The sequence below is a fragment of the Calypte anna genome, chromosome 3 (genome assembly GCF_003957555.1).
Source record: "Calypte anna isolate BGI_N300 chromosome 3, bCalAnn1_v1.p, whole genome shotgun sequence".
Taxonomy (NCBI): domain Eukaryota; kingdom Metazoa; phylum Chordata; class Aves; order Apodiformes; family Trochilidae; genus Calypte; species Calypte anna.
In genome coordinates this window covers 58,056,637-58,083,329 of record NC_044246.1, presented here as the reverse complement: position 1 = coordinate 58,083,329, position 26,693 = coordinate 58,056,637, and the positions used below count along the sequence as shown (strand labels likewise).

The following is a 26,693-nucleotide window of genomic DNA, read 5'->3' as shown; positions in this document are numbered from 1 at the left end:
CAGGCTAAATAATTCCTTAACATAGCCTAAAAAAAAAGCAAAACACAAACCACTTTTGAAGAGACTTCTGATAATAACACCAAACACTTTGGAGGTGCTTTCACGTAGAACACGTAATTCTCAAATACCAGAAAAACAAGTTCTCCAGCTGTAATGTACACACTGAGTTAGAAAAAACAGGGAAAAAAAAGACTTGCACAAAAAATACTCTGTAGGTAGCTGAGTAAGCAAAGAACATACGTGTATGAGTTTGTGCAGGAAGAAAAATTATGTACTCCCACTGATTCAACTCAACTCAGTAATGAATAGAGTTCAATCATCACTTGTTTATGGCCAGAAGCAACGCTCTAGGCCCAGGCTCATCAATTTCTCTCGAGTTCAGCATGACACGCACAATGTTTTATCTTTTAAATAAAGCCAGACGTCTACATACCTGGATAAAAAGGCAACTTTGAAGGATTTAATTGACACAGCAGTTCCTGAGCAAGCCTGCAAACAGCAAGAATCTTGACAATGCCACAGTTACAGTTTCTTTTAAAAATATCTGCTTAGCTATTGCCCCATTTTTCCACTGCAAAATAAAACCGTGGTAGTACCCAGGCATGTGCAATGTGGTACAGAGAGGGCACAGAGGTCCATTTCTTCTCACTGTCATCTAAGTCCAATGGCATATTACTGTATAACCCTCTTGAAAGGGTATTGTTTGCATATTTTCAGGAAAAATAAAAGAAGAATGCAACAAGACCTCAGACGATCTTTGGACAGATCTAACACTTTTCCAGGTTTCTCTCTCTTCCATAAGAAGTGACCTTAAGTCCACATTCCTTTTATATGTATTTTCCCCACCACTGGAATGATACTCTCGAGTCAAAGTTTTTAAAGCTATTACTTTTACAGTGTTAAGAATAAGGAAGAAACTCCGCTGCTTGCTATCAGTGAGTGATATTTCTTATCACACCAAACTAGCTTAAGAGTTATCCAAATTAAATTGAACTCCCATCTTTTTACAGCTTCATCAAGCATTTTGTCCTGCACGTATGGTAACCAAATACTGCACACTCTTGTGAATACCATATTATGATTTATATCTTGGCTGAAAAAACCCTGTTTACTTACAAAAGTTACTTTGCAAAATTCAGTCTTTTCCTAATTAGAATTATCCTCACTTCACATGCCAAATTAACCTGAACTCATTTTAACAAGTGTCTCAAACTTTAAAGACTGTGAACATTCTACCTTTTTGGACTTTTTCCATCCACATAGTGAATGTCAAGTATGCTCCCTAAGCAAATGAGTAGATCACAGTCTGTTTCTCCCAAACAAAATAGCTGACAAATTATAAGGATGCAATCCTTCAGAATCAGCAGCAGAATCCTCTTCTCACAGAGCTGAGCAAGAAGTGTAAGGTGATTCTTACCTAGCATAGATAAGCTCTCAGTAATCCCAGCACACACTCTCATGAACAGACTGTGTTACGATGCAAGGCAAGTCCTCAGACCTGGGACTTTCACTCTGAAAGCCAGAGGGACACAACAAATCAGATTTGCTCCACTGGTCTGTGGACATATTCCTTGCTATCCCTGAGACTTCCAGCATGGTCTCTTTGCTTTATTGCAAATAAATTACTTAATGTTAGGATCTCTTTGTCTTTATTATAATTAAGTTGTTTCATGCTACACAGCACCTGCAACTATAAACACTGAAATCCTACATAGGAGATGGTTTTGTAGCAGCTTCCTGAAAAAAAGCAAGCTTCCTTCTGCACTCCCAACAGCTACATATTAGGTAATGAATATGGGGGCTTTTTAAAGAATGTACCTCCTAGATACTTTGGAAGTTGTTTTTAAAATAAATGTGCAGAAAAATCACCGATATTTTTGGACCCCTTTTCTTCTGGCCTTGGCTACCAGAAAGAAAGAGGTAGTGTAGAGAAACAGTAGAAGAACCCACTGGAAGGTGCAGGATAAGAAACCACATCGTCCTGGTTCTCAGCCTTGCCCCTTTACACAACCAGCATTGCAATAAGAATTGGTAGTCTTTCTTCCACCCACTCTTTCCCCTAACTCTGTCTCAGCTGCAGATGGGCAAGATAAAGCTTCCTAACTGTTATGAAAAGCTCCAATACTTGACTTTGATGAGCCAGTTCACCAGTCTTTAACAGCTGCTCACTACCCAAAGCAAATTGGACTGGTGTTGAGAGGCCCTGTTGGGAGAACCACCGTTCCAAGCAGTTTTGCTGGTTTAAAGTGTGGTGGAAGCCAGAAACCAAGCTGTCATTCTGAATCTGGCCTGAGGCACAGACTCCAAAGCGTGGGATAAGATTACACCTCCACACCCCATGCAGTACCTGTTTTGTAGGGTATAGATTCAGTTTCCAGGGCCATCAATTTAATGCCACTGAAGATGCCAAACTTCCTTTTCTTTCAAGCATCTAACATCTGTGGTTTTTTAGGTATAGCAACAAAACAACAACTGAATTAAAAATTAGCTAATCTGAATTTAACAAGGAATATATATTTCCCTAATATGCCCAGGACAGTAGACTAATCACATAAACAGTCATACTAGAAGAAATGTCCCTCATCTCTCTGGATGAACAAGGCTTACGCCTGAAATGATAATTACACACAGTATCAGTAAAATCTGTTGGTAACCACAGACATCACTGCCATGCACCAAAGATTCGAAAAAAGCCCTTCTCTTGTTTGTTTTCAAGATGACAAAGAATCAGTGTTGCTGTTCAGAGACCTAAAGCACATTTGCTTAGCCTTGTATTAGCAGCAACACTCACTCATCAGATTAGAGGTATAGTCCCTTGGTCAGTTTTAAATAAGCAGGCATGTGAATTATTTTATTGGTAGTCTTTTCATTCTTTTGCCATACATCTCAAAGGTAGCTGTTTCAGTTCAGTCAAGTTTATAATCCAGAAATATAAGCATTACTTTTCTACACTTTTCAAATGATCTATAGTCTGAGAAACTGTTCCTCCCTAAGAGCAACAGAACAAAACCTGATATATGTGCAAGATTGTTTTTAGGCAGATGCTCATCCCAGTAGGAAGTTCCTCCTCAGTTGATGTTCAGACTTCAACCAACAAATTGTAATCAGGATTTACTACTTGGAAGTCTTCTGGATAGTCACATGTCTGTGTGACTGCCATAGAGCTTGGATACCCATGCCAATTCTCACTGCTCTTGGCTGACAATTAATTTTACCTCCATTAACATTCTGTGATAAAAACCACCCCTTTAAATAATCAGGCTGAGACACTAGATTTACTTTTCCCAAACTTTAATTTTGTAGGTGTCCAATCCTTTATACTCTTGAGCTCACAAATGCAAATTTCAAGCATCTTACTAAAGCTTGCCTAGCTGAACTAGTATTTTGGCAAAATGACAAAGGAAAGCAGTAAAACTTGAGCAAAACTCCCCAAAACCAAAACCTGACACCTCCCCCCTCTTTGAAGCTAAAGGAAACTCTCAATTCCACCAGAACAAATGGAAAAATACAAAACCCAAAATACAAAGCCCAAAAAAAAAAAAAGGGACAAACCTATGTGAATGTCTATGAGGTGAAACTCTTTTCCTGATATGAGCATTTTCTGTGAAAACAACAAGCAGCTTGCAGGTCTTCCAAGGAAGATATCTATTAGAAGAACTACCAGTTCCTACTAAAATATACCAAGAGAAATATACCCTCACTGCCTGCATACACTCACCCAATTGTGACCAGCAATTTCAGCCAGCAACCCTGTCAGATCTAATAGAGTAATAATAATGTCTTACCAGACACTGGCTCATATGAAATTCACATTCAGGCTTGTTGAAAATTCTCAGGCATGAACTGAACAAAAAAATTCTCTTACCAACCATCAGTTAGCTAATTGATAAACTGAGGCTAGTAGCCAACAATATTCAGAATCCAGAAGTCAATTTGCTGCCTCTTTCCATCCTCCTAAAACATGCATTTAGCTGAGGTGGGGGAGGGCATACGGTGAAGATGAGGAAAAGAAGTCACGTATTCGGTAATAAAGCAGAAAACGTGGATACAAACATCATTTCCAGATCAAAAAAATAATTTTCAGTTCATTTTTTGTTTGTTTACAATGGAGGAACAAACTCATTGTCTAGCATACGTCTGAGATTACAATACAGACAGCCAAAGACAAGAAAAGAAATGGAAGTTATCAAAATCAATTTACCAAAAATTTCACAAGTGTTAATGACTTAAAGCTCCAGGTATATATATTTTTTTTCCAGATGACAGAAACAATTCTCATACAAACTCTAATCAAGACTTAGTATTCTGAGAAGATCAGAATTACTAAAATTACTATTATTTTAAAGCTTGTGATGATACTCAAATATCATTAATGGAAGAAAAAGCTTCTTATTACTTGGGAGAATCAGGTCTATTAAAGACCTCTTAGGTTTTGAACTGCTATACAAGTCCAGCCTAATGGAAAATGCAGATGAAGTTGCCATGTAGCCCATCTCCCACAAAGATGACACTGACTTAGCATGTGCTAGAGGAGGGGAAAAGAAAATAAGGAAAACCTCAGCAGCTGCAGATGCTTGCTGAGCAAACAGGACAGGTAAAGATCTGGGTTGAAGCAAACACTGCAAAGTAGTATCACAACAAGAGACTCTAAAGGCTTCAGCTGGGTCCATCACACATCTTATGTTTTCTCTCAGAGCTGTGCTGGAGTGACCTTGCCGAGTACCAGGCAGGGAAGGGAGAACACAGCCCTGAATACAAACACTTCCCACGATGAGGCATTACAGCTCTAACCCACCTAACCACAGATAACACATTCAAACATACAGAAGGGTAAACAGCCACATCCATCAGTATGCAAATGGTGTTCTAGAGACACTAGGAGACATCTTTGTGTTTAGTAAAAGAGAAACAAACTAGTATACTTCCAAAATATTTTGTACAGCCTCCTAAGCTGTTTCTCACTAAGACCATTCAAGGTGATTTTTATATTAAAATCACAAAGACTTGTTAGGTTGCTGCCTGTCCTCCGGCGCACATTGGTCTACTTATATTTCACATCAATAAGAGAAAAAAGGAATAATAAAACCCAGAACCTCATTTAAAACAAGAGAGGTGAAGGATAAGCACATCTGTGTAGCTGCTGCAAGTAGAAAACTCTAGCTAAGTCAACAAGAACTTTTACCCTGGGAAACTATCAGTGCCACTGAACAAAACCAGGAAAATTACAGCTTCTTAGACTGTTGACTCTGGAAGTCATCCAGTGGGCGATAAAGGAAAGTAATATGCTTCTTAAAACATTAAAAACTGAATAACCTCACACTAGAGTTTGTATCCTCATTTTATATGGGTGGTTTCAAATATATAGAAGAACAAGTAACTATGTACACAAGACCCTAATACAGTAGGCACATTAACAATGACTAGCAATAGGTACTTAATCACAACACTAAAATCTGTTAGGTTCTTGTCTATTCTGAGAAAAAAGAAAAAGTACAAACCACAAACTCAAAAAAGCCTGAGTTCTGTATTGCTTTCTAACAGCTACCAAGCTATACTCTTCTTTCAAGAAAATGAAAATAAGCAGTTAGCTGTAAATTATTCAGCACTAATAAATATACATACTATAACTTTGCTATTTAAATGTTTGCTAGCCTCTCCCGTTACATGGCAGAATGGTAAAGTCTGAAATTTGAAACACTGTCTTGAGGCTACAAAATAACTTTTTTTGTTGTGTAAACAAAAATTCTGGTACATTTTTTCCCCAAAAATAAGGCCACAGAAAGGGCTAGTCATATAAACAGAATCACTTGATCACAAAAGAAAAAACCTTCCAAGTATCAAACTTAAAATTCCAGTCACAATTGTAAGGTGCAGGATCCCTGCCAGTCCAACAGAATTTAAAGACCATGATCCATGTGGAAAACATTAATTACATGATACAAAATAGGCAGTGGCTACACAGACCTGAAAGCCCTCTGTTTAAAATCAACAACCATTAGTGTGACTCTACCACCACCATTCACCTAGGTTAAACACCATAGATATTTTACTTAACAGTTACAGTTTGTTTGTTTTCCCAGACTTATGGAAGTCAGCATATTTGAGCAAAGTGTATTTTCCTATACTCTGCCAAAGATGCTATTATTTATGAACAGGAATGGAAGTATAGCTAATTTTACATTGTCTTTGGCAAAGCTGTCTTCTGTAACAGGCTGGTATTGCATTCTCTAGTCTCCAAGCCTACAATCACTTTTTTTAAAAAAAAAAACAACAAAACAAACAAAACCAAAAAAACACCCAGGTATTTATCCAGACTGTGCACATAAATAAAACACAGAAATTCAACGATACATTTCTGATTCAGGACTCTCATCCCTACCAGAAAAACAGAGGGTTAATAACTAAAAGTTGTTTTTTTTTTTCTTCCTTCATATCTAAATCAGACGATTGCATAACAATCCCAGGGAGGCAGACACAGACACCAACCATGCACAGCACATTTCTGGGTGCCAATATGCATTGCCAAACTGCAGCAGTAACTTACAGCCTCTCCATAGCACACAGCACAGCTAATAACACATCCTGCCTGCTGTGCACTGCAGAACGGTGACATACCTTTCAGCCTTGTGGAATTCCCATTCTTTTGCTGCTCATCCTCTTCGTTGATGGTGAATAAACCCAAGGGATTGGGCCTGGCACTTTTCTTCAATCTCTCTTGTCGGAGGGCAGTAGTTGAACCAGGCATGTTGCTCTTGCCTCTTGCTTATTATCAAAAAAAGTAAGCAACTGCAGCCCCCGGGTAGTGGCTAGCTGCAACACTGCCTGTTCATTTGAGCACTTGTAATAGATCCCCTGTGGATAAGCAGTATGCAAACAGCTGACAAATACCAACATCCACTCGGCAGTGAAAAGCTTGCAGTCTTTCCCCACCCTAAAGAAAAACCCTAATTAAAGGCACATTGGTTGGGATGCTGCTCGCCGCCGTCTCAACCTGCTCAATCAGCTCACAGCCCAGAGCTCCGGGTTCCTTCCTGCAGCACCTTACTCCCGGTAACCTTCTCCCGGCTCCAGCGGACTGAAATATTCAGGAAGCGACACAAGAGGAGAAAATACGATACGCCGCTGCTAACAGTCGCCCTGACAACACAGAGACATCCTCATCAGAAGGGGTCTGGGAGTGTTGTTCTCCCAGCCGCAGGACGCCGGCCCCGGGGACGCTGCCTCCCGGACGCGTGTGGGGAGCTGGTAGCGCTGGGGCGGCAGCGAGGCTGCTCCTGGCGGGGCGGCGGGAGGATGGAGCTCTCTGCTTGCACAAGCCGATGAGCTTGGAAGGCTCCAGGCATCAACCTGCGTTTTGCCAGCTGCCCTGTTTATTCGCCTTTGGAAGTTATAACCTAATCTAAACTAAAACAGTAAGGATGTATCTTCTTCCATATATGCACATGTTGGGTGTGCGTCCCCGTGCCTCCCTCCCCTCTTTTAATTTAATCACCTTTCTATGCGGTGCATACCTTTTGCATTAGGAGTGCCTACACCCACAATTACAGGCAGGTGTTGGAACATTTTCCTCCATGTATGAAAACTCAGAAATAAGGATTTCTAGCTTGTGCAGACAACACAGGACAAGGAAAGGACTTCTGGAGTGAATATTCTGTACTACATCTTTAGTTTTACAGCACCAACCATCAACATTCACTCTGCAAATTGAACAAAATACAAACAGCGTGGTTGGTTTTAATTTGTTGGATCTCCCTCGTATGCTGGCATTCTGTATTTTCTTTTCTAAATTTACAAAAGAGTACATTCTCAGAAGTTTAGCAATCTGCATGCTTCATCCTCCACAGCTCCAAACACCACTACACAACATACTGGATGTTTTACTGGTAACACCTCCATCTTCATCCTCTTCCACTTCCCTAGTTCAGTGTGTGCTCACCATTCCAAAATGCTTGAAATAAAAACTACAAGCTAGACTTCCACTATTATGTTAAAATTACAGAATTTCCCCCACTTCAGATTTAAGAGAAACTTCATGTAACATGATCATCTGCCACAAGATGGCACATACATTAGTTGACAGGTCTCCAGGTGGCTCAGACTTAAAATAAAAAATTATACAGACACGTGTGATCACCCCAACGACTGAAGCAGAAGGGTCAGACTTTATGACAGACAACACAAAACATATCCCAGAGCCCTGGGATGCTCTTTACAGAGAGGTCCTGGGTCGTACTCAGCCACAAAGACAGCTATGTTCTCACACACCTCAGGCTCATCAGTCAGATACCAGTGGATGGATAAGAACACAGCACCACCTGAAGGCTCAGCGGGACCACTCTCCCTTCTTTTCCAGCATGGGCGAAAAAAAATTCAATGAAAACAGAGGCATTCTGCAGGAGAGCACCAGTTCTGACCAAAGTTCTCAGCCCACCTCCAGTATGTATTTGCTCCTGGCTACATTCTGCTGCTTGGCTGCACCTTAGACCATCTGGATGTACACAGAATCTATACAGTATGACATGTCTACAGTTAAATACACTTTGTACTAAAGAGAGTGGACAAAAAAAAAAAAACCACAAACAAACAAAAAGCAACAAAAGTCTAACACAAGCTGTTCTTTAGCTCAGCAGTTTACCTGCTACCACTACTTTGGCTTGTAAGAGAAACAGCTCCTCTGCTCAAATTGTTACCAAGAATAATTTTCATAGATGCCCAAGGCTGTTGCCAACAGAAGTAACAAAAAACACTTATATGGCAGCTCAGTTAAATATCACCCCATCCCCTTTTACTATTTCAAGTCACTGTGAAAGGTTTGTTGTCTTTTTAAACATTCTGTTCAGTCAGTCACCTTTAATTTCTAAACTCCTTAAACAGACATTTTTATACATGTAAAAAGTATCTACTACATAAAATCACATGTGACTGGAGGAGCTTCCAGAGGGGCTTTCAAGCTTGCAGGTATGATAGCTGTTTCAGAGTCTCTATTTCCCATTATCTGTGGAGTCATGGAGAACAGCTGAATACTGAGAATGCCTCCCTTGGTCCTTGCAGGAACATCAGCACCTATAAGAGTGACTTGCTCCAAGTACAAAAATAATGACAAAGTTTGATGCTTCAGGTGCTGGTGAAGATGGATTTGGGCTATGACACACAGGCAACTGAGGTGTTGGTGTGTATTTGTTTCTGTTGGTTTACTAACACAGATGTTAACCCTGACACAGGAAAAGGAGCACCAGCACACTCAGCTTATGCAACATTATTTTAAGTTATACGTGGTTAAAGCCTGTGCCAGCCCACACCATGCTTTGAAATGCCTACTAAAATGGCACCCTAGCCACCTACAACCTATCACCAATAAAAGAAACCAATTATTATAGAAGATACCGCATGACTTTAGGTACTTGTTTTTTTGTAAAAAATCCTTTTCTGTTAACAATATTAAGCATGCATTAAAATGTACCAATGCTGTATAAAACCAGTCTGTACTGACAAAACCAGCCGTTTAGGGCAGAAAAAGAAATTCCTGTGGTATCCTTATCAGAAAACCTTTGCTTATTTCAGCCTTGTCTCAAATATATGGCAGCTTCTATATGAAAACTGTGATTAAAGCAACATTCCCTTGAAGCAACAAAGTGGTGCATACTTTTTAAAAAAAGAAATTAATAGCTTTGCAACTTAAAAGATAACCATTTTTTCACACAATCCCTATTAGGGATTTTTTTCTCCTTTCTACCCATTAGTTGTAATGCGTACCAGTACAATCCCAGCTGAGCTCTTATTTATGGGGTTAGACTCTCTTAAGAGATAGAAAGAGGGCAACTGTGTACCTTGAGGGCACTGGATGATTTTTGGTTTTCCTTTTTATACCACTTCCAAACTCATTATCAGTTAAACCACTACGGGTAAACACACCCACTTTTACTCTCTGGATTCTAGAGGCGTAATAACCTATGCAAAGCATTATCTGATATGCAACAGTGTTAAACAGTAGTTTGAATGAAAACTGTTAGGATAATTATATTGTGATCTAGGAAATGTAAATACTTGTAAAAAACATGCTAATTAATATTTCTGCTTTAACATCAGGTATTTAGGCTTGATATCTGTACCTATGAAATGAAAAGCAAGCTGAGGCCAGTCACTGTGCTATCCACGTGCAGTCTCCTATGGGCACTCCAATAATTTCCTGTGGCTGAATGCTAGATGTTCTTTCATTCACAGGATTGTTTCAATCTCTGTGAACCACACTATGTAAAGCTCATTACTGTGATTTAGAGTATAAGGAGCTGCAAATGCTAAATTCATGATCTATAGCTGCTGCCCTGTGAAAATCTCTGCCAGTCTGAACTTATAGAAGTGAACCTTTTGGCTCTTATATAGGGGAAAGGGAGGGAGGGAAGACAAAAGGCAGTATTCAGTGCAAGTTAGCTAACTATCAGGAAGAAAACCTTGTAAAGGGAAGACAATTTGCATCTTTCATAAGAGCTGGCAGGCTGTGATAACTGTGATAGGCTGTGATAGGACTGTTTATGTTTTCAAGAAAAAAAACACTTGATGTAATGTTAACTGGAAGCCATCTTGTATCACTAAGCATGTCAGATTGCATTACAGAAAAATCATGTGAACTGAATGCCAGATCATATACTATTGCAAAAGGGGGGAAAGACCTTTTGAGACAAGTTGACTATGAAAGGCCCTGCAAATGGAAGCACTCATAAGATATTGCTGACTCAAAATACACAGATTTTCCTCACAATTCATGAGATGCCAACTGTTTGTTAATCAAGCTACATGTTATAAGAATTTCCTGTCTTTCTCCTGCTATTTACTTAGGATAGAAGCAATTAAAATACTGGTTTCAGGGAACACCATACCCAAAGATTAAGCAACCAAAAAGTCAGGGTTTGACAGAAAATCAAAATCATCTGACACCCCCTCCTCACCACCACCACTCCCCACCAAAAAAAAAAACAAAACACCCAAAACCCAACCCAACCCACCACAAAAAAGTGAAAAAACCCTCAACTTCTCAACACTTCCTGCTCTATATAAACACTTAATCTTAACACACACAAATATCTTCAAGGTTGCCTTCCCTCTCCACTGCCAGCCAAAGGAATTAATTTAAAAGGTTCAAGAAATAGAAGCATCAAACCAGTTTCAGAAGCCAGGGAAGCATTCTCAACACTGAACTTCTTTCTGACAACTGCTTCAAAGCCTGACGTAACTTATAACCTCTGGCATCACTTTATCCAGTTATAAGGTAGAATAAAACCTTCAGAACAATTCTTCTTCTGAAAGAACTCATTGATTTTTATAAAATACTTTTCTCTTTTAAAATACTTTGTATTACTCTACTGTTCTGAAAGCTACTCGGCAACTATTTAACTATTGAAACAACAAAGAGAATAAAAGTTTAGACTGTGAAAACCACAAACTGAAAAGCTTTTAGAGCACTATCCACAATCCTTTCCTTACCCTTTTCTTCAGTTTTATCCAGAACTCCTAACAGCTGAAGATAATTTTCTTGTTGGGTATCAGAAAAAAACAAAACAGAACCCAAGCAAAAAAAATCCACAAACTTAGAATATGTCTGGGTCACAGTATTAGATAAAACAAAATGCAGTTCTACTTCTGCTCTTGGAGCCAACTCAAAGCCTTTTAACATAAAAGAAAAGCTTCTCCTTAATTTAAGTGCATTTCATATAAAAAATGAGATTGACTCAATATTTTAATATGTGCTTGTATTTATTATTTCTAACATATGCAAATATTTAATTGCTCTTTTTCACTTTCTTAGTACTGAGAAGTTCAGGACAAGGTCAGTATCTATCCTATGTAGTAGCATCAGGACAAGATATGGCATTTTCTGCTCACAGACATGTTTTCTCAGCATGAAACAATAAAGTCCTATTGGCAACTGGGTTTCAGATGTTTCTCTACTTGGATGAAAAAACAGGAAAAGCAAGGTAGAGTTAAAACCTCCCATCCTGTGCTGCAAAAAAAGTACACAAAATAATTTCAATATACCTACCCTTCAAAACACACAATCTCAATTTTTATGCACATTTTTAACATTAATCAACTATGTAAAAATTTTTTTTAGTAAGTAATTTAAAAATACACAATATAAACAGTGTTTGATCATAGAATCACAGAAAATCTTGAGTTGGAAGGGACCATAAAGTCCAATTCCCTAGCCCTTGCAGGACTATTTTGGAATACATAGACACTAGCTAAACTCCAAACTTAATCTCTCTCTGATTTCTTTCAGGAGACTCATCACTCTGAATTTACTTTCTGCTTCACTAGGTTTTAAATCAGGCCAAAAGAACTGAGAAAGCAAAGTCTCTTTTTTTCCTTCTATGAGAAAACAGCTATTTACTCAGCATCAAAGCTCTGAAAATCTTCTTTTCAGTGCCATGTAGAACTAGGACAGAGCAAAATAGCCTTAAAAAGAGAGTTGGTTTTTGTTTGGGTTTTTTTTCCCTGTTTTTGCTTGGGTTTTTTGTTTGTTTGTTTGTTTGTTTGTATTTTTAGGAAGTAAATTTACATTGAATCTGGCAGAAATAGCCACTGTACCAGAAAAAAACACTTGCAACCATGAAACCAGCCACTTTTTCAAGCACCATCCACACCTATTTTTTTTGACTGCTGCTCTTGCATTCTCTACCTCTTATTGTCAAAAAATGACAGAAGTTTCTAAGTCTATCCTCAAAGATATCTCTGAGGTCTCACCTCTATAAGAAATAAAAAACAACTGGCATATTTTTTTTACAGCCGTATATTATTTTTTTAAACAACCTCAGAATTTAGCTTATAAATATTTTATATAATAATTGATTTCTTTCTTCCATCTTCTTGGAAGGAAAATAGGTCTCCTTCATTAATAAGCAAGACTGAATATAAAATGCTAAAGAAGGGAAACCTTTATCTTTTTGACCAATGAGATTTCTGTTGTCAAGATTATAGATGCACTCTGAAGAGCTTTAAATAAGCAATCAGCTTCTAAACATCAAGGCCTTAAACCAACAGGAATTTCATGAACTTATTCTTCAATCATCCATTGTATTAGGGGCTTCAACTCAAGATAGGACAGAAGTGTTCAGCCTTTGTTAGCAAACATCCATTTTAATATGTACTTGAGAAAGAGAGGGGAGCAGCAGTGGATTTGAAGAATTAAGATTCTTCAAAAAGTAAACTTAGAAAGGCTGGTTCAGCTCTTTTCACCTTACTCCTCTGGAGTTTAAAGAAACATGTCTTTATTCTGGTTTTGTATCTCAGCATCTCCCTTTCCAATAAATTTATTTCAGAATTATTATCCATCTCTACCTAAGAGACAATGATTTTTAAATCAGGTAGGTCTGGAAACAAAAAGCAGACATCAGGTCTTTACTTTCTTATCATCTATCCTGACTGCTTTGGCTCCTTTGACATTTATGTGTCCCACCACACGTTTTAAAGACATTTAAAACATTCTAGGCACTACAATGATCAAAACAGGAATATATTCTTCAGCCACAGGACTGAAGGTGCTAAGACCAGCCATGGCAACTCTCTCATGTGATGTGGGAGACTTGCTTCTCCAGTCCCCATCTTGTCCCTTCCTCCCAGTCCCAGTGAATCACAGGCAGGCAGCTGTCCCTGTGAGGCCTTGGAGCAGGAGGCAGCTCCACCACAAAGCTTCCCCTCTGTGTAAGTGCTCAGGCACACAGGTGGTTTCTCTTGGAAGTGACCTATTCCCAGTTTCAGCTGTCCTTATTTCAGCTGGGATAGAGTAAATATTCCTCCAAGTACCTGTTACAGTGTTGTATTTTGGTTTTAATAGAGTAATGTTGATAACACACTCGTGTTTTAATTATTGCCAAGTTGTGCTTATAACACTTCCCATGCTCTGTCATTGAGAAAATGCACAAAAAGATGAAAGGGAGCATAGCCAGGACAGCTGACCCAAACTAGCCAAAGGGATATTCCATACCATACCACTTCATGCTCAGTATATGCACTGCAGGGAGTGGGCCAGGGGAAACTGTTCCTCAAGGACTGGGCTGGGCATTGGTTGGGGGGTGGCAAGCATTGAATTGTACATCACCGGTTTTCCTTGGGTTTTATTTCTTTATTTTTTAATCTTTCTTTTCATACAATTATTATTAGAATTAGTATTTTAATTTTACTTCAATTATTAAGCTGTCTTTCTATTAAACTGTGAATTTCACTTTTTTTTCTTTTTTTCCATTTTCCTCTGCATTGGTCAGGGTAGGGGGGAAGACATGAGCAAGCAGAGCTAAGGGGTATTTAATTCCCAGCTAGGATTAAACCATGACACATACACAGTACCACACACTGGACCAAGGGATGTTAAGAGCTCCTCAGAAATGACAAAACAGGAAGCTTTAACTATTTTCCTTTCTTGTAATTCAAACTGAACCTGTATGCATTCCTGTGCACAGGGAGGAAATCAAGGAGACGTCTGGGAGCCCTGCCCTGTTCTGAGTCAAACTTCATCCTCAGAGCAAAAGACACGTGGACATGGAGCTAAGAGTCTCACAAACACACCACTAAAACAATCAAATACAAGACGTACATTAACAGGTATTGTTATATTTTTTAATTAAATGGATTTGCATAGAATTATTAATTATAAATGTTGCACAATGATGAATAAAAAACCATGAGATCATTCTGAGCCAAGACTTTTTATTTATACATGACAATTATACTGGATCAGGCCCTATAGTAGAACATACAATGTAACTTCAGACGATGCTCAGTTAAACCAGAAGAGGCAGTCAGGAATGGGGACTTCACAGGGCAGTAAGAAAAAGCAAATTAGAAGGCAAAAGAAGTCATTAGTGATGATTACCCTACTACTTAACAGCCCAGATGTTGTTGCCACTGCATGTCTAAAAAACCGCTTATTTTTAAAATACCTAGTTTGAAGACATGTCAAGAGATCCAAACACTTGTAAAGCCCTCAAAATGATGTACATACATCTACTTTTTGGTGGAAATGTGTATATACCTAAAAAAAAGGCACTGAGCTTTTTCACAGGAATGTGAACATACTTCAAAGAAAAATCAATACGCAGAGACCAAAATTTTCTCCGTTGTTGTTTTTCTGACAATGTCCAATGGATGGAATTCTATGACCTATTTTGTGCTGTGTTAATTACCAGCCCTTTACTGACATCTTACTTCACAATACATACCTTAGAAGGTGACCAAAAACTCTGGACTTTCAGATTACCTTCCTTTGAAGGGATAAAACATGAAAATATCAGACTCTGACAAAAGAAATTTTTTTATACATCAGTACTTTATTCCTTCCCCCTCCAGCCCCCAAATCTAGTCTCACAGTGTCTATCAAACTGGAGCATAAATCATGACATCAATTCACCTCTGAAGAATCTCAAAGTCAACAGGAGTAAGGGTTGCCAACACCATGCATTTGAATAGTGAAGCAGCCTACCCCCCTGTGTCACCTTAACAGACAGTTTAGGGTCATTTTCCTTGAACTCTGACAGATCTCACAGGTTACATATTTCCAAGATTTTTCTCCAAAGCCAAAAAAAAAAGTATAGACATACCTTCTACTTATTTGGATGAAAGTAAATAGGGCATGACTTCAAAATCAATACTCAGGAACAGCTACAGAATTAAATCTGAACCAGCTTAACACAGGTACCATATTCTCATAATCTCTTACACCTTTAACAGGTATCCAATGTATGTAGCCTGTTTTGCCATGGTTCCTAGCAGGCCACCCTGTTTGCTTAATAGAAGTTAGAGGAAGTTTCCTTACTGGAGAAAAGGTGGGTGTGTGGGTATCAGCACAATGAGCCTTGCATTTATTACTTATGCACATTTTTTCAAGTGGAAGAGAAAATATGGTGCAAATTTATGCAGTATTTAGATAATTAAGGCAATTATTGCCTGATCATAATAATTACCTGTAATACCACAGATAGATAACTTTCTGCCCGTAAAGTATTAAATCTGTTTATTTGTGATAAACAGATAGTAATAAATAGCAACAAACCAGACAGCATACAAACAATATTGTAGCCATCTCAAATTACTACAAATTTACCTCTTTTACAGTTTGAAATAACATATATTAAAGAACATCCAAGAAAAGCCCTAGTAAAATGACAATGTATACTCCTTTAGCTAGATTTGTAGAGGCGCTTTTCCTGCAGAGAAAGTTATGCATAAGCCAGCTGCTCCAGCATCATTTTACAGGCCTGATTCTTTCATGAACTCTGGAGATCTTTTTGTAGCTGTGTTTGGGCTTGAGAGGTTTTTTTGTTTGTTTTCAAGGTGGAATTTTCCTGGGTTTTGTTGTTGGTTTTGTTTTGTTGGCTTTTTAAAGTTATTTTTGTGGGGGTGCTTTGGTTTTGTTTGGTTTTTTGTTTTGTTTGTTTGTTTTTGGGGTAGGTTTCTTTGGTTCATTTTGTGTTTGTTGTTACCTCCCCCCACATATGTTTTTTACACCAACAGTGCAGGGAATAGGTAGTGGAGAAATACAGCCTGACTCAGGTTACAGTATATGCATAAAATAAGTATTGTTCAGACTCTTCCACTCTGTAGTTTTATACAAACATTACTTGACCAATGAAAGATACCCAGAGACAGTAAATTAGCAGCTTTCTAGAGTTGAAGGATGGTTTCTAGAAGGATTTTAAGCCTCATCCACACTTTAAAATTAGATTTAATTGTATAATTTTAATTCTACAAGCTGCTGATAAAGCAGAGTCCCTGTGCATCTGAGCAACAGTAGTTTGGAAATTAACACAGGATCAATTATGAAATAGTAAGGTAAGGTACAGAATCTCCAAATTTGAGTAGGTTTTAATCAGAGAGAGGAGGTGATAGAATCACAGATAATCACAGAATCATCTGGGTTGGAAAGGACCTCTGAGAACATCAAGTCCAACCCTTGATCCACTGCCACTGTGGCTACTAGGCCATGGCACAGAGTGCCACATCCAGTCTCTTTTTAAAAACCTCCAGGGACAGAGAATCCACCATCTCCCTGGGCAGCAGAATTGCAGATCCTCAACCTAATTTCTATATTAAAAGGAAATACAATAGGGCTAACGTTTAAATAATTACAGATAGAAATTACAGTACGTTAACAACACACACACACTTCCAACACTTGCAACGTTTGTAAGCATACAGAATCACAGCAATATAACATTTTGCTTCAGACCTTCACACAGCGGGTGCTCTGACAGCCCAGGTTTCAGGTGGGAGTCAGAGCAGAGAGCGACGTCCCAGGCACGGAGCCGAGAGCGGGGCTGTGCCCTCAGCCCACACAGCGTTCGGCACTCCTGCGCGGCCCCAGCACCCGCGTCCTTCAGAGCACGGAGATGCTTTGCTGCAACAGCAGAGCGACATTTAACTCACTTAGAAGGAAAAACTAGAAGAGGACGCAAAAATCATCACAGCTTTGTTCTGGCATTTTTATTATATAGTTTTGGTTTGGTTTTTTTTTTTTTCCAGCAATCCCAGCAGGTTGCTCTCACTGGCATCCCAGTGCCCGTACAAATCGTCACCTGTGTGCAGGGCTGGCCAGAGAGCGGGTGGGTGGAGATGTCTTGATGTGTGTTTGTGGGTGGACAGCCATAAAATAAGGTGCCTTGGGAGCTTCTGCGTTTTGTATTCCCCACAAGAGGGCTCCTCTCATCTCAGGAATCACTGATAACTTTGTTAGCACTGTAAGATGCTCAAGTAGTTATGACTAAACAATTCCAACAGACGTAAATTAGCATATCCCCTCAGCAATGTACTCATTTTGACATCCACACATTTGTGAATGACAGAGCAAAATAACTCTTTCTTCTGATAATTAAGCTATTCAGCTGAAGAAAGTTAACTGCTGCAGTTAATCTGCCCAACATTAAAGGGATCCACTTCTCAAATCTTTCTCCGAAGTCGCTGAGGTGCTGTCAAAGCTTTCCTAAGGCTTAACTCTGAAAGCCCGTACATCTAACCACGACAGGGGAAAAGAAAACAAAACAAAACAACACAAACACACACACAGCCGTGCAACTGGTTTGTTTTGGTTTTCAAGCAGGAGCAATAAGTCAACCAGCAGGTGATTTCACCGAACCAGGAGGGAAGGTTGACCTTGCTGAGGAGCCGGATCCGTACACAGGCGTTCTGCTTGCGGAGCAGGCGGCAGCCAGAGCCACCTCCCCAGCCCTCCCTGGGCTCACACACACACACACACACACACCCCTGTTTGCTCACAGACAGACCCAACAGCTGCCGAGCAGCTCCCTGACACACCTGGAAAGCAGCCCGTGTGATAATGAATGAACTCAGGCAACACATCTTCACAGAAACTGTTTAACCCTGATATTTCACACAGGAGGAGGCTTTGAATGAACTTTGACATCACAAACCAATTTAAACTCAAAATACTCAAGCATTCATGCAAGCAGATCCACGTCCTGCCTACAGGTTATGTCCTGATGAGTAAAGTTATCACAGTAACATAAACCAAAACTGCATACCAAACTTGGATACATCTAGACCTCTAAGTCTTTTTAGAAGTGTAACTATGTAAAATATCTATCACCTGGCAGCTTGTCACCTGGCATCTCGTTAGCGAATTATTAAGAAAGACAAATTCAATTTAATAAAATTTTAAAAATACTAAAAAAATAATAAAAGCAATAAAAAATAATCAACAATATATGGTAGAAAACATGAAAAGAGTTTGCTAAACGTGGCTTAAAAAATATACTGACCGACAATTCTTCCTGTGAAAAGTGAAGTTAATGCATCTGAAAACTCAAAACCAGACAGGATAGCAGATCAATAACTTTTATGAAGCTGAACTTTAAGAGTAACGTCTGTGAGTGATTTGTAAAAAAGAATTTCTGAGCAAAAGCACTATACTAACAACTTTAATAAAAAAGACAGCATTTGGATGGGTGTCTGCCCACCACTGCTGCTTGTGACTGCATGCCCATATTATATAAAGTATGTATACAAATATTATACTGTGGAAACACAGTTTATTAACCAACAGCCATATGGTCTATTCATATGTTGCTTTGATGAAAAACCACACGTTGTGATTCAGAGGTTAATTTAGACCTATGTTAGAGAAGTGAAGGACTGGCAAAGGGTGAGCGAAATTGCGCTGTGGAAGGAAGAGTAATAGGAAGAAAGAAGAGGCCTGAAAACTAGAGTCAGACTTCACAGTCCAACAAGCAGCACTCTCAATAGACATACCAGAAAGGCAACCCCTCAACTGCAAAAGCAAACAGCATCTGCGCCAATAACAGTGATACAGCAGTCGATCGGCTTGCGTAAGCCAAAATCTCCTCCCTGCACCCCTAGGACAAAATCAAAGCGTCGTCGTTCGCTCTTGCAGCTTTACACCTCTTCTTAGAGAGGATGCACAGACATCTTTCTGCTTTCCTCAGGGGAAGTAGGGGCTTTCAGAAGCCCGTCGTGTGAACGCTCTCAGGGGGCAGCCAGACCCCCAGTGCCCCGCAGACCGCCGTGCTGCGGGCTCGCTCGGAGAGGCGCCCTCCGCAGCCGCGGCGCAGCTCCCAGGTACCTGAACCCCACAGAGACATCCCTCCTCCTCCTCCCTCGCTCACCTAGTCCCCGTCAAAGAGATACTGCAGTCATTCACCCCGAGTGCGGGAGCTCGCCGCTACCTCAAGTCCCGTTCAAAACCCGCTTTTCCGCACTCCCGCCTCGCAATCCGGCCGCCGGTACCCTGGCCCTTTCCCCGCCAGCCGGGCCGGGCCTCCCTGGCGCGGCTCGGCACCCCCGCGTTAGCCCCGTGGCGGCGAAGGCGCTCCGCAGCGCGACGAGCCCTGAAAGCGCAGTGTTTTGGAACAACAACCGGCGCCTGGGGTAGGACGGGTGCATCCCCCGACACCCCTCTGCACGGCCAGGCGGGGATGTCCGCCCGCTACGGCGGGATACGGGCCGGACCCGCCGCCCCCACTAGTCCGGCTCTGCCCGCATCCCGAACCGGGCCGCAGCGCCTCTGCGTGGGGCCACCCCGCCGACTGGCTCCGGGTCGGTTCTGCAGGCGGCGGTTCGCGGTGGGTAACACCCAGGAGAGGAGAGGGAAGCCCCCTCCCAGCCTAGCGCCCGGCGGGTAGCAGCGGGGCGGCCCCGCACCTGTTGCGAGAGGAGGCCGCCGCGGGGCCCCGCTGCGCTCCCTCTCCTCACGGCCGCACGCAGGCGGGCGAGTGCGCGGAGGCGTCCGCAGTGGCCGTGCCGCAACCCCCACCGCGGGCAGCGACTCACCTGCAGGACGCCGGCCCCCGCCGCTTCTTCCCTTGGCCTCCGCCATGTCTCCTCCTCGCTAGCGCGGCTGCTCCGCCCCGTAGATCCGCGGCCCCGGGCAGGTGAGAGCGCCACGTCCCGTTCCCGTTCCCCCTCCCCACCCACTCACCCACACACACCCACACACGCACAGACTCCCGCTCGGTGCCGGCGGCGAGATCTGCCCGAGAGCAGGTGAGGGCGGGCCCACGGTACGAGACCCCACGCACTCGCGGCTGTTGCGAGGCAGCGGGGCGGGGGCGGGCGCGGGCGGCCAGCACCATCCCGCACTGCCGGCGGTCTCGGCAGTCCGGGCTTCCTTGGTATTCCGGTGTTTCCCAGGTGTTTACTTTTTTGGGGGTTTTTTGGTTTTGTTTTTCTTTCAGAGGGCCTCCCGCCTCGTTAGCACAACTCAATAGGTAACGGCGCTGATAAAAAACATCAGGGTTTGGGATGATGAATAACTCCCCGCCGGTGCCTCGAGTGGCAGCCACCTGACGTCCTTTGGGAAAGAACAAACTGCGGTGCTGTGGTCTTGTTACTCCGACACGTGCCCCGGGTAGGCGCCCGAAGATGCCTGCAAACCCCGGCTTCCCAAAACTGGCTCTGTGAAGAGCAGTCGGTGTACCAGCCCTTACTGTAAAGGTCATGATCTTCTTACCTTTCCCGTGAGTTCACCTAAACTTGCCCCAAACCACTTTCTCTGGAGCATACAAGAGTGTTTCTATTAAAACGGTTCTAGGTCCGGATTAAAACATTTCAACTTTGCACCTGCTTGCAGGTTGGATCATCCCAACTATATTTGAAACACGGGGAAGGAATTGTGGAACTCATTGTGCACACAGCTGTGGTGTGCAGATGGGAAAGCGAATGGAGAGGCACAGCTCCCTCCTTCCGATGTGCTGGAAAAAGAGTGCTGGTGCAGAACATCCTCTTCTGGCAAACAGCTAAGCTCGGAGGTCGAGGTCTTCTTCCAGGGAAAGGGAGGATGAATGTTTTGTTGCACCAGGAGCCGTTTTTGTTTTAAAACAGGAGCTGGGGCTTGCATGATGTTTCCAGTGGTTTGTGAGCAGGACAAGAACAGGCTGGGCTCTACACTGAAAGGTTCAAGACACTTCCAAAATCAGCACTGCCTTAGGCTTCACAACTGTGTTTTGCCTGGTTCTCTTAATGGAGGTAGAAAGGTGTAACCCAGGGGTCAGGCTCAGAGACAACAGCACTAATCATGGTCCACAAGGTCCATCCATATGTCCTACAGCCAAAAGTTCATGCTTCCCAAAATCCTGCACTAAAACATAATGTGTCCTAACAATATAATCTCCAGTGCCTCACTTGCAGTCCATGCATATTGAGGGAGCCAGGCTGAGGAATCCCAGGTTGACCTGTCTGGTGCACCCTGTCCCAAAATGTTTCTTCCCATTTTGTCCAAGGATATAGAAAGTAACGTGTAGCACAATCTAGATGAAGTATCCTGAAGTAGGGGATATTACATACATTTCTGTACACAAGTCTAGTAGACAGATGGATAAGCTGTGCTGTTCAGAGAACCACATTCCGACCAGTTCACAATCTCTTAAGTAGCCTAAGCGTGCATGGCCCAGCCTAGACATGTGTCAGACTTTATCAAGTCTCACAGTGGAGAATACAAAACTGATTGCCAAGAAGCTCTGCAGAAGCCACCTTGGGTCTGGTGAGGCCAGCAGTGAATTACAGGACTTAATTCCCAGCAGGTGCCAGGCTAGGTCTCATGTAGACAATGAAATGATTCCTTGATCATACCCCCTTCTCTTACACACAGCTGGCATAACCGAGCACTCTGAATCATAGATAATAGAGAGCAGGCTACATTCTTTCAAAGGATCAACACACAATTAAAGCAATCCAATTATATTCTGGTCTAGTCATGCTGCATTAAATCAGAGGTTTTAAAGCTGCAGTCATGGACTGATACAGGATCATACTTCACACACACAAAAAAGTCACATTTGGAGAGTTCATTGTCCTAGGGCCCCTTTTCCATCTGTAGAGTTTCTACTTGCTTTGAGTTTTTCAAAGTCAGACTCCACCATTGATCTCTCCAGTGCTTAAAGCTACCTTGAATTTTTACTGCTTTAAGTTGCAATGCAGTAGAAATGGTTAAACACTCACTATGTTTTGTCCTCAAGTGTAGTTATGTTTCTGGAATGAGTTGAACCTATTTGTGCCCAAACAGCAGTGAAACCACCTCCAGTGTAAAAAGATGATTAAAAATTTTTAATATGCTGTTCTTCATCTAGCCTATTTTTAAAAAATACATAATTGTTAGGGTTTGGTCAGCAAAAATTACTACATACATGTTAAGACAACACATTTATGCTTAGAAAAAAATATTTACTTCTCTTTGAAAATACTTGCTAGACATGAAAGAGGTAGGTAATAAGCTTTTTCACTGATTACCAAAGGCTTATGAAAAAAGAAGCAAGTCTTATTCACAATGAAAATTTTTTCAGCTGCCTACCAATATGGAGTATACCTAGTGCTAGAATGCTGGAGTGACAACGAGACTGCGTGAACAGGGAATATCCAATATTTGTTTTTCTCTATATGTGAGAAAAGACACAGGGCATAACAAAACCAGAAGAAAACAATAGGCCACAATGATTATGTTGCTCAGGAAGTTGTGGCTGCCCCCTCATTAGAAAGTGTTCAAGGCCAGGCTGGATGGGGGCTTTGAGCAACCTGGTCTAGTGGGAGGTGTCCCTGCCCATGGCAGGGGGCTTGGAACTAGATGACCTTTAGGCCCCTTCCAAACCTAACCATTCTATGATTCTGTGACTATTCATAGAATCACAGAATTTTAACAGTTGGAAAAGACCACAAAGATCACTGAGTCTAGGTACAAACCCAGAAAAAAACACCCCATGCTCACTAGAGTAGATCCTGAAGTCCACATGTTTTTAAATACCTCCAAGGATGGTGACTCCACCACCTCCCTGGGCAGCCCATTCCAGTGCCTGGCTATTCTTTTAATAAAGAAATTCTTCCTAATAGCTAGTTTAAACCTCCCCTGGTGCAGCCTCTGGCCATTTCCTAAATTCAATGCATGAAGGCAGCACATTCATATCTCAAGTAGAGCAATCAGAGAAAAATTTTGCCTAGTATTGGATTGTCAGCATGGGAACTAGACTGAACAGTAAAAATAAGAAAATATTCAAAGCTTTGGTTATCTAACTCAAATCACAGTAACTTTAAGATGTGTTAGAAAGGTTCCCTTGATACTCAGTATGGCTTTTTCCTCTTTCTCCTTTTTTTTTTTTTTTCCTCTTTTTTTCCCCTTTTTTTTTTTTTTTTTTTCTTTTTATTCCAATATTTTCCAGTTCTACATCTCTTGAAAGCCCAAAACTAGAGGAAAAAAGTAAGTTATGTTCTTTTTATTTTCAACTGTGTGTGTCAGAGATAGCTTTAGAACAAGCTAACATTACTGTGGTTCAGGTATATGCAACTGGTACAGTTCAGTAGTACATAGACAACTCTAAAACAAATGCACCATAGAACTTAAATTACCAAAAATAAACAATATTAAACTATGTAGAGCAGTAGGCAAAAACAATTATTTTTAGGTCTTGCAAGCTAAAAGAAAAAATATCTAATTATTATTGAAATTATGAAGTTCTACTACAGATTATTGATATAGTACAAAGAAAAGAAACTTGAGAGGTTGTTGTCACATTTTGTTTTTGTTCCAGTGATATACAGTCACATGAAATCTTACATCAGTTTTTCCATGAAATTAACATCGGGTTACTTTAACTGCAATATTTCATGAATTTAAATTTTTTTTTGGTGGTTTTTTTATTTTTCATTTTTGAAAAAGTTGCATGTAAAAACATTTAAAATAAAATAATATCATGGGTTGTTTACAGATTCCTCGTGGATTATAGGAGTAAAAGCAGTCAGGAAGCCGCAGTGTTTTTAACATTGGTAAACAAATACTGGATTAAAGTGCAACAGTCCTTCTGACAGCACACCTGCTCTGTGCTGAAGGGAAATCCTTTCCTCTCTGCAGAGAAGAGAAGGAAAATTTCAGTGTCAGGCGTGTTTCTCTCGAAAGTCAGTGATGGCCTTCCAGAGTGTGCATAGCATTCCTCCTCTGTAAAGAAAAATTACACAGATGCTAAGATACAAAGATACTCCCTACCCTGAAAACATTCCAATTTAGCTGCATTCTGATTTTCTTGTTTGGTTTTTCACTACTGAAATTCAGTGGGAAGGCTGATCAAAGGTGAAATTCAACACGCAATTCTCTATGCAAATAGAGAGCAGAGTCCTTTTCTGATTACAGTGCAGGGCAATCTTTCCACTTTTCATCTCTCTGCTTCATGGAATTCAGTCTTTCAGTCCAAAGGCCTGCATAACCCACAGCAGACTTCTAACATTATGGAAGTCTTGATGATGAACAAATCTTAACACATGCCTTTTTAAAAAATATTTTAAATTATTATTTGTATTTAGTTATTTTTAAACTGACTAAACACACACAAAGTGTTTTATAACTTGTATTGTTTCTGCTTAAACTTGTTGACCCACAAATCTGGAAGGATTAGGTGCAATCTAGTATTAGTGTGAGCCCATGGGTAGCATTTCTGATGTTTGATGATAATGATAAACTACAGAAGGCTTTTCTATCTCTACCTTGTTAAAAGAATAAAAACAAGACACTAATGGGATATTCAGTTTCTCCAAGTATAAGGTAAAAGCTTTACTTAAAAATTTTCCCTTTGCTTTCCTTTAATAGAAAAGCTTATTTTAAAATTCAAGCAGTACCAGTTGCTGATCATGAATGGATCAGTATACAAAGACATACTGGAAAGTTTTACTTATTTAAATTGATATTGCAAAATCCAATAAATACAGAGTCAGAATCAGGTATTTTCTCTTGTAACAAAACACAGCTCCTGTTCAGCACAGTTCATTTCACTGTGAACCATTACCTCAGTCTCAGACATTTCAGATCATCTCGTGTAACATAGCAGAGAACATCCATTAATGTATAGTCTTCAGCCAAGAACTACAACAAGACATTTAAATTAATATTTTGTTAGAAATATAATCCAGCTTTCTAAGTTTTATATACCATCTGCCCTTAAAAATAGAAGTTTAGAAGAAACCAAAAATTGGACCAAAATGCAGTATGTATAGCAGATTATTCCACATTGTTTCTAAAAATACAGTGAAAGTACTTAATTTTTATATTGTATACTACATACTGGGATACAAGGAACATCTTGTCATGCTTTTACACCTACTCAAAACTTTTGTCAACTGGCATTTCTATTGTTATCACCAGAACCTCAGAGTCAGAACCTGATGAATACAAATTAGAACATAATAAATCCCACATTTCACCCACGAGAAAGTTAAAAACAACATTTAAGACCTCCCTTTTTGAAAAGTGCCACCTAAATTTGATGTACTTAAATTTCAGGGAACCTTTGATCACACCTGTAGGTGTGATAACTATATGCAGGTTTTCCTCAGATGAAATTCCGAGATGCTCAACACCTCTAAAATTACATAATTTGCTGCAGAGCAGACTGAGCTTCTTCAGGAGATTTAACTTTAACACAGTTAGCTAATGGTGAACATGTACCCTGTTTCCAGGGCATAATCAGCAGGAACTGCAGCAATGTGTACAGACCCTGAAAAATTATGAACCAAAGGAATGCTGTCTATTTACCAGGACACTTTATTCCTTTATTCCTAGTCACACACAGGAAGTAGTAACAATTCTGTATTTTTATGAAGGCTTTTTTTTCCTGCCCTCTGAAAATAAATTCAAGCCTCATTAACTGCTAAAGTAATTAAAAGGTTGTTATCTGCTTGCATTGGTATTTTAACTGATCAGAGAGTGAAGAGAATCATTGCTACCTTGTTAATTGTGGCCTCATCAGCTCCTTGAACTCTCAGCCAGTTAATGAGATCTGGGTCTTCGGTCCCTGTGCCAGTGGAATGCCGATGACAGACAGACAAGCCAGGAATATCTAGAACAAGCATTTTTGAGAAAAGGTTTTGTGTTGCCGTAGCAACCTCCTGTCATTTCCAACAGCTGAAGCACTTGGAGTGAGCTTCCCCTTCAAGCTTAGAATAACAGTATCCATCCCTATAAAGCAAGAGGTCAGTTCCCAAAGCACACAGTTAACTACAGCTGATAGGCAATTATAGGCCAATTCCCTTCTTGGTTAGGGATAGAGTTAAATTAGGATGAACACTTATAGTGATGCATTTTCTGTCCTCTTTGGGAAACAGCTTTGCTAGTACAAGGCACATCAATTTCCCTGTAACTGTTTCTGCATTAAGACTGCTGCATCAATTTAACTGAAAGGTTCAGCATAACTTGTTCAACTGGT

At 40.6% G+C, this 26,693-nt stretch overlaps 2 protein-coding genes and 1 long non-coding RNA gene across 9 annotated transcripts in view; 1 reads left to right on the top strand and 2 right to left on the bottom strand.

The window, feature by feature from the left end:
* The window catches only part of MAP7 (microtubule associated protein 7), a 121,383-nt gene extending 100,993 nt beyond the window's left edge, over positions 1–20,390 (bottom strand). For 3 of the 5 annotated variants that reach the window (XM_008494048.2, XM_030447446.1, XM_030447447.1), the window contains exon 1: positions 6,616–7,229. In XM_008494048.2, the coding sequence (XP_008492270.1) occupies positions 6,616–6,745 (130 nt within the window). In that variant the 5' untranslated portion in view covers positions 6,746–7,229. Of the gene's footprint in view, positions 1–6,615; positions 7,230–20,289 lie in introns of those variants that run through there. The other 2 variants (XM_030447448.1, XM_030447449.1) reach the window with 1 other exon arrangement.
* On the top strand, positions 19,366–21,350 carry LOC115598053. The gene is made up of 2 exons (XR_003987359.1): positions 19,366–19,578; positions 20,694–21,350. It is a non-coding gene; the product is annotated as an uncharacterized LOC115598053 (long non-coding RNA).
* A 2,265-nt stretch (positions 21,351–23,615) lies between these two features.
* Positions 23,616–26,693, bottom strand: part of MAP3K5 (mitogen-activated protein kinase kinase kinase 5) — a 103,701-nt gene continuing 100,623 nt past the window's right edge. For all 3 annotated transcript variants that reach the window (XM_030447658.1, XM_008494049.2, XM_030447659.1), the window contains 3 exons: positions 26,215–26,327; positions 25,278–25,354; positions 23,616–24,436 (listed from right to left, as the gene is read on the bottom strand). In XM_030447658.1, the coding sequence (XP_030303518.1) occupies positions 24,376–24,436; positions 25,278–25,354; positions 26,215–26,327 (251 nt within the window). In that variant the 3' untranslated portion in view covers positions 23,616–24,375. The remainder of the gene's footprint in view (positions 24,437–25,277; positions 25,355–26,214; positions 26,328–26,693) is intronic.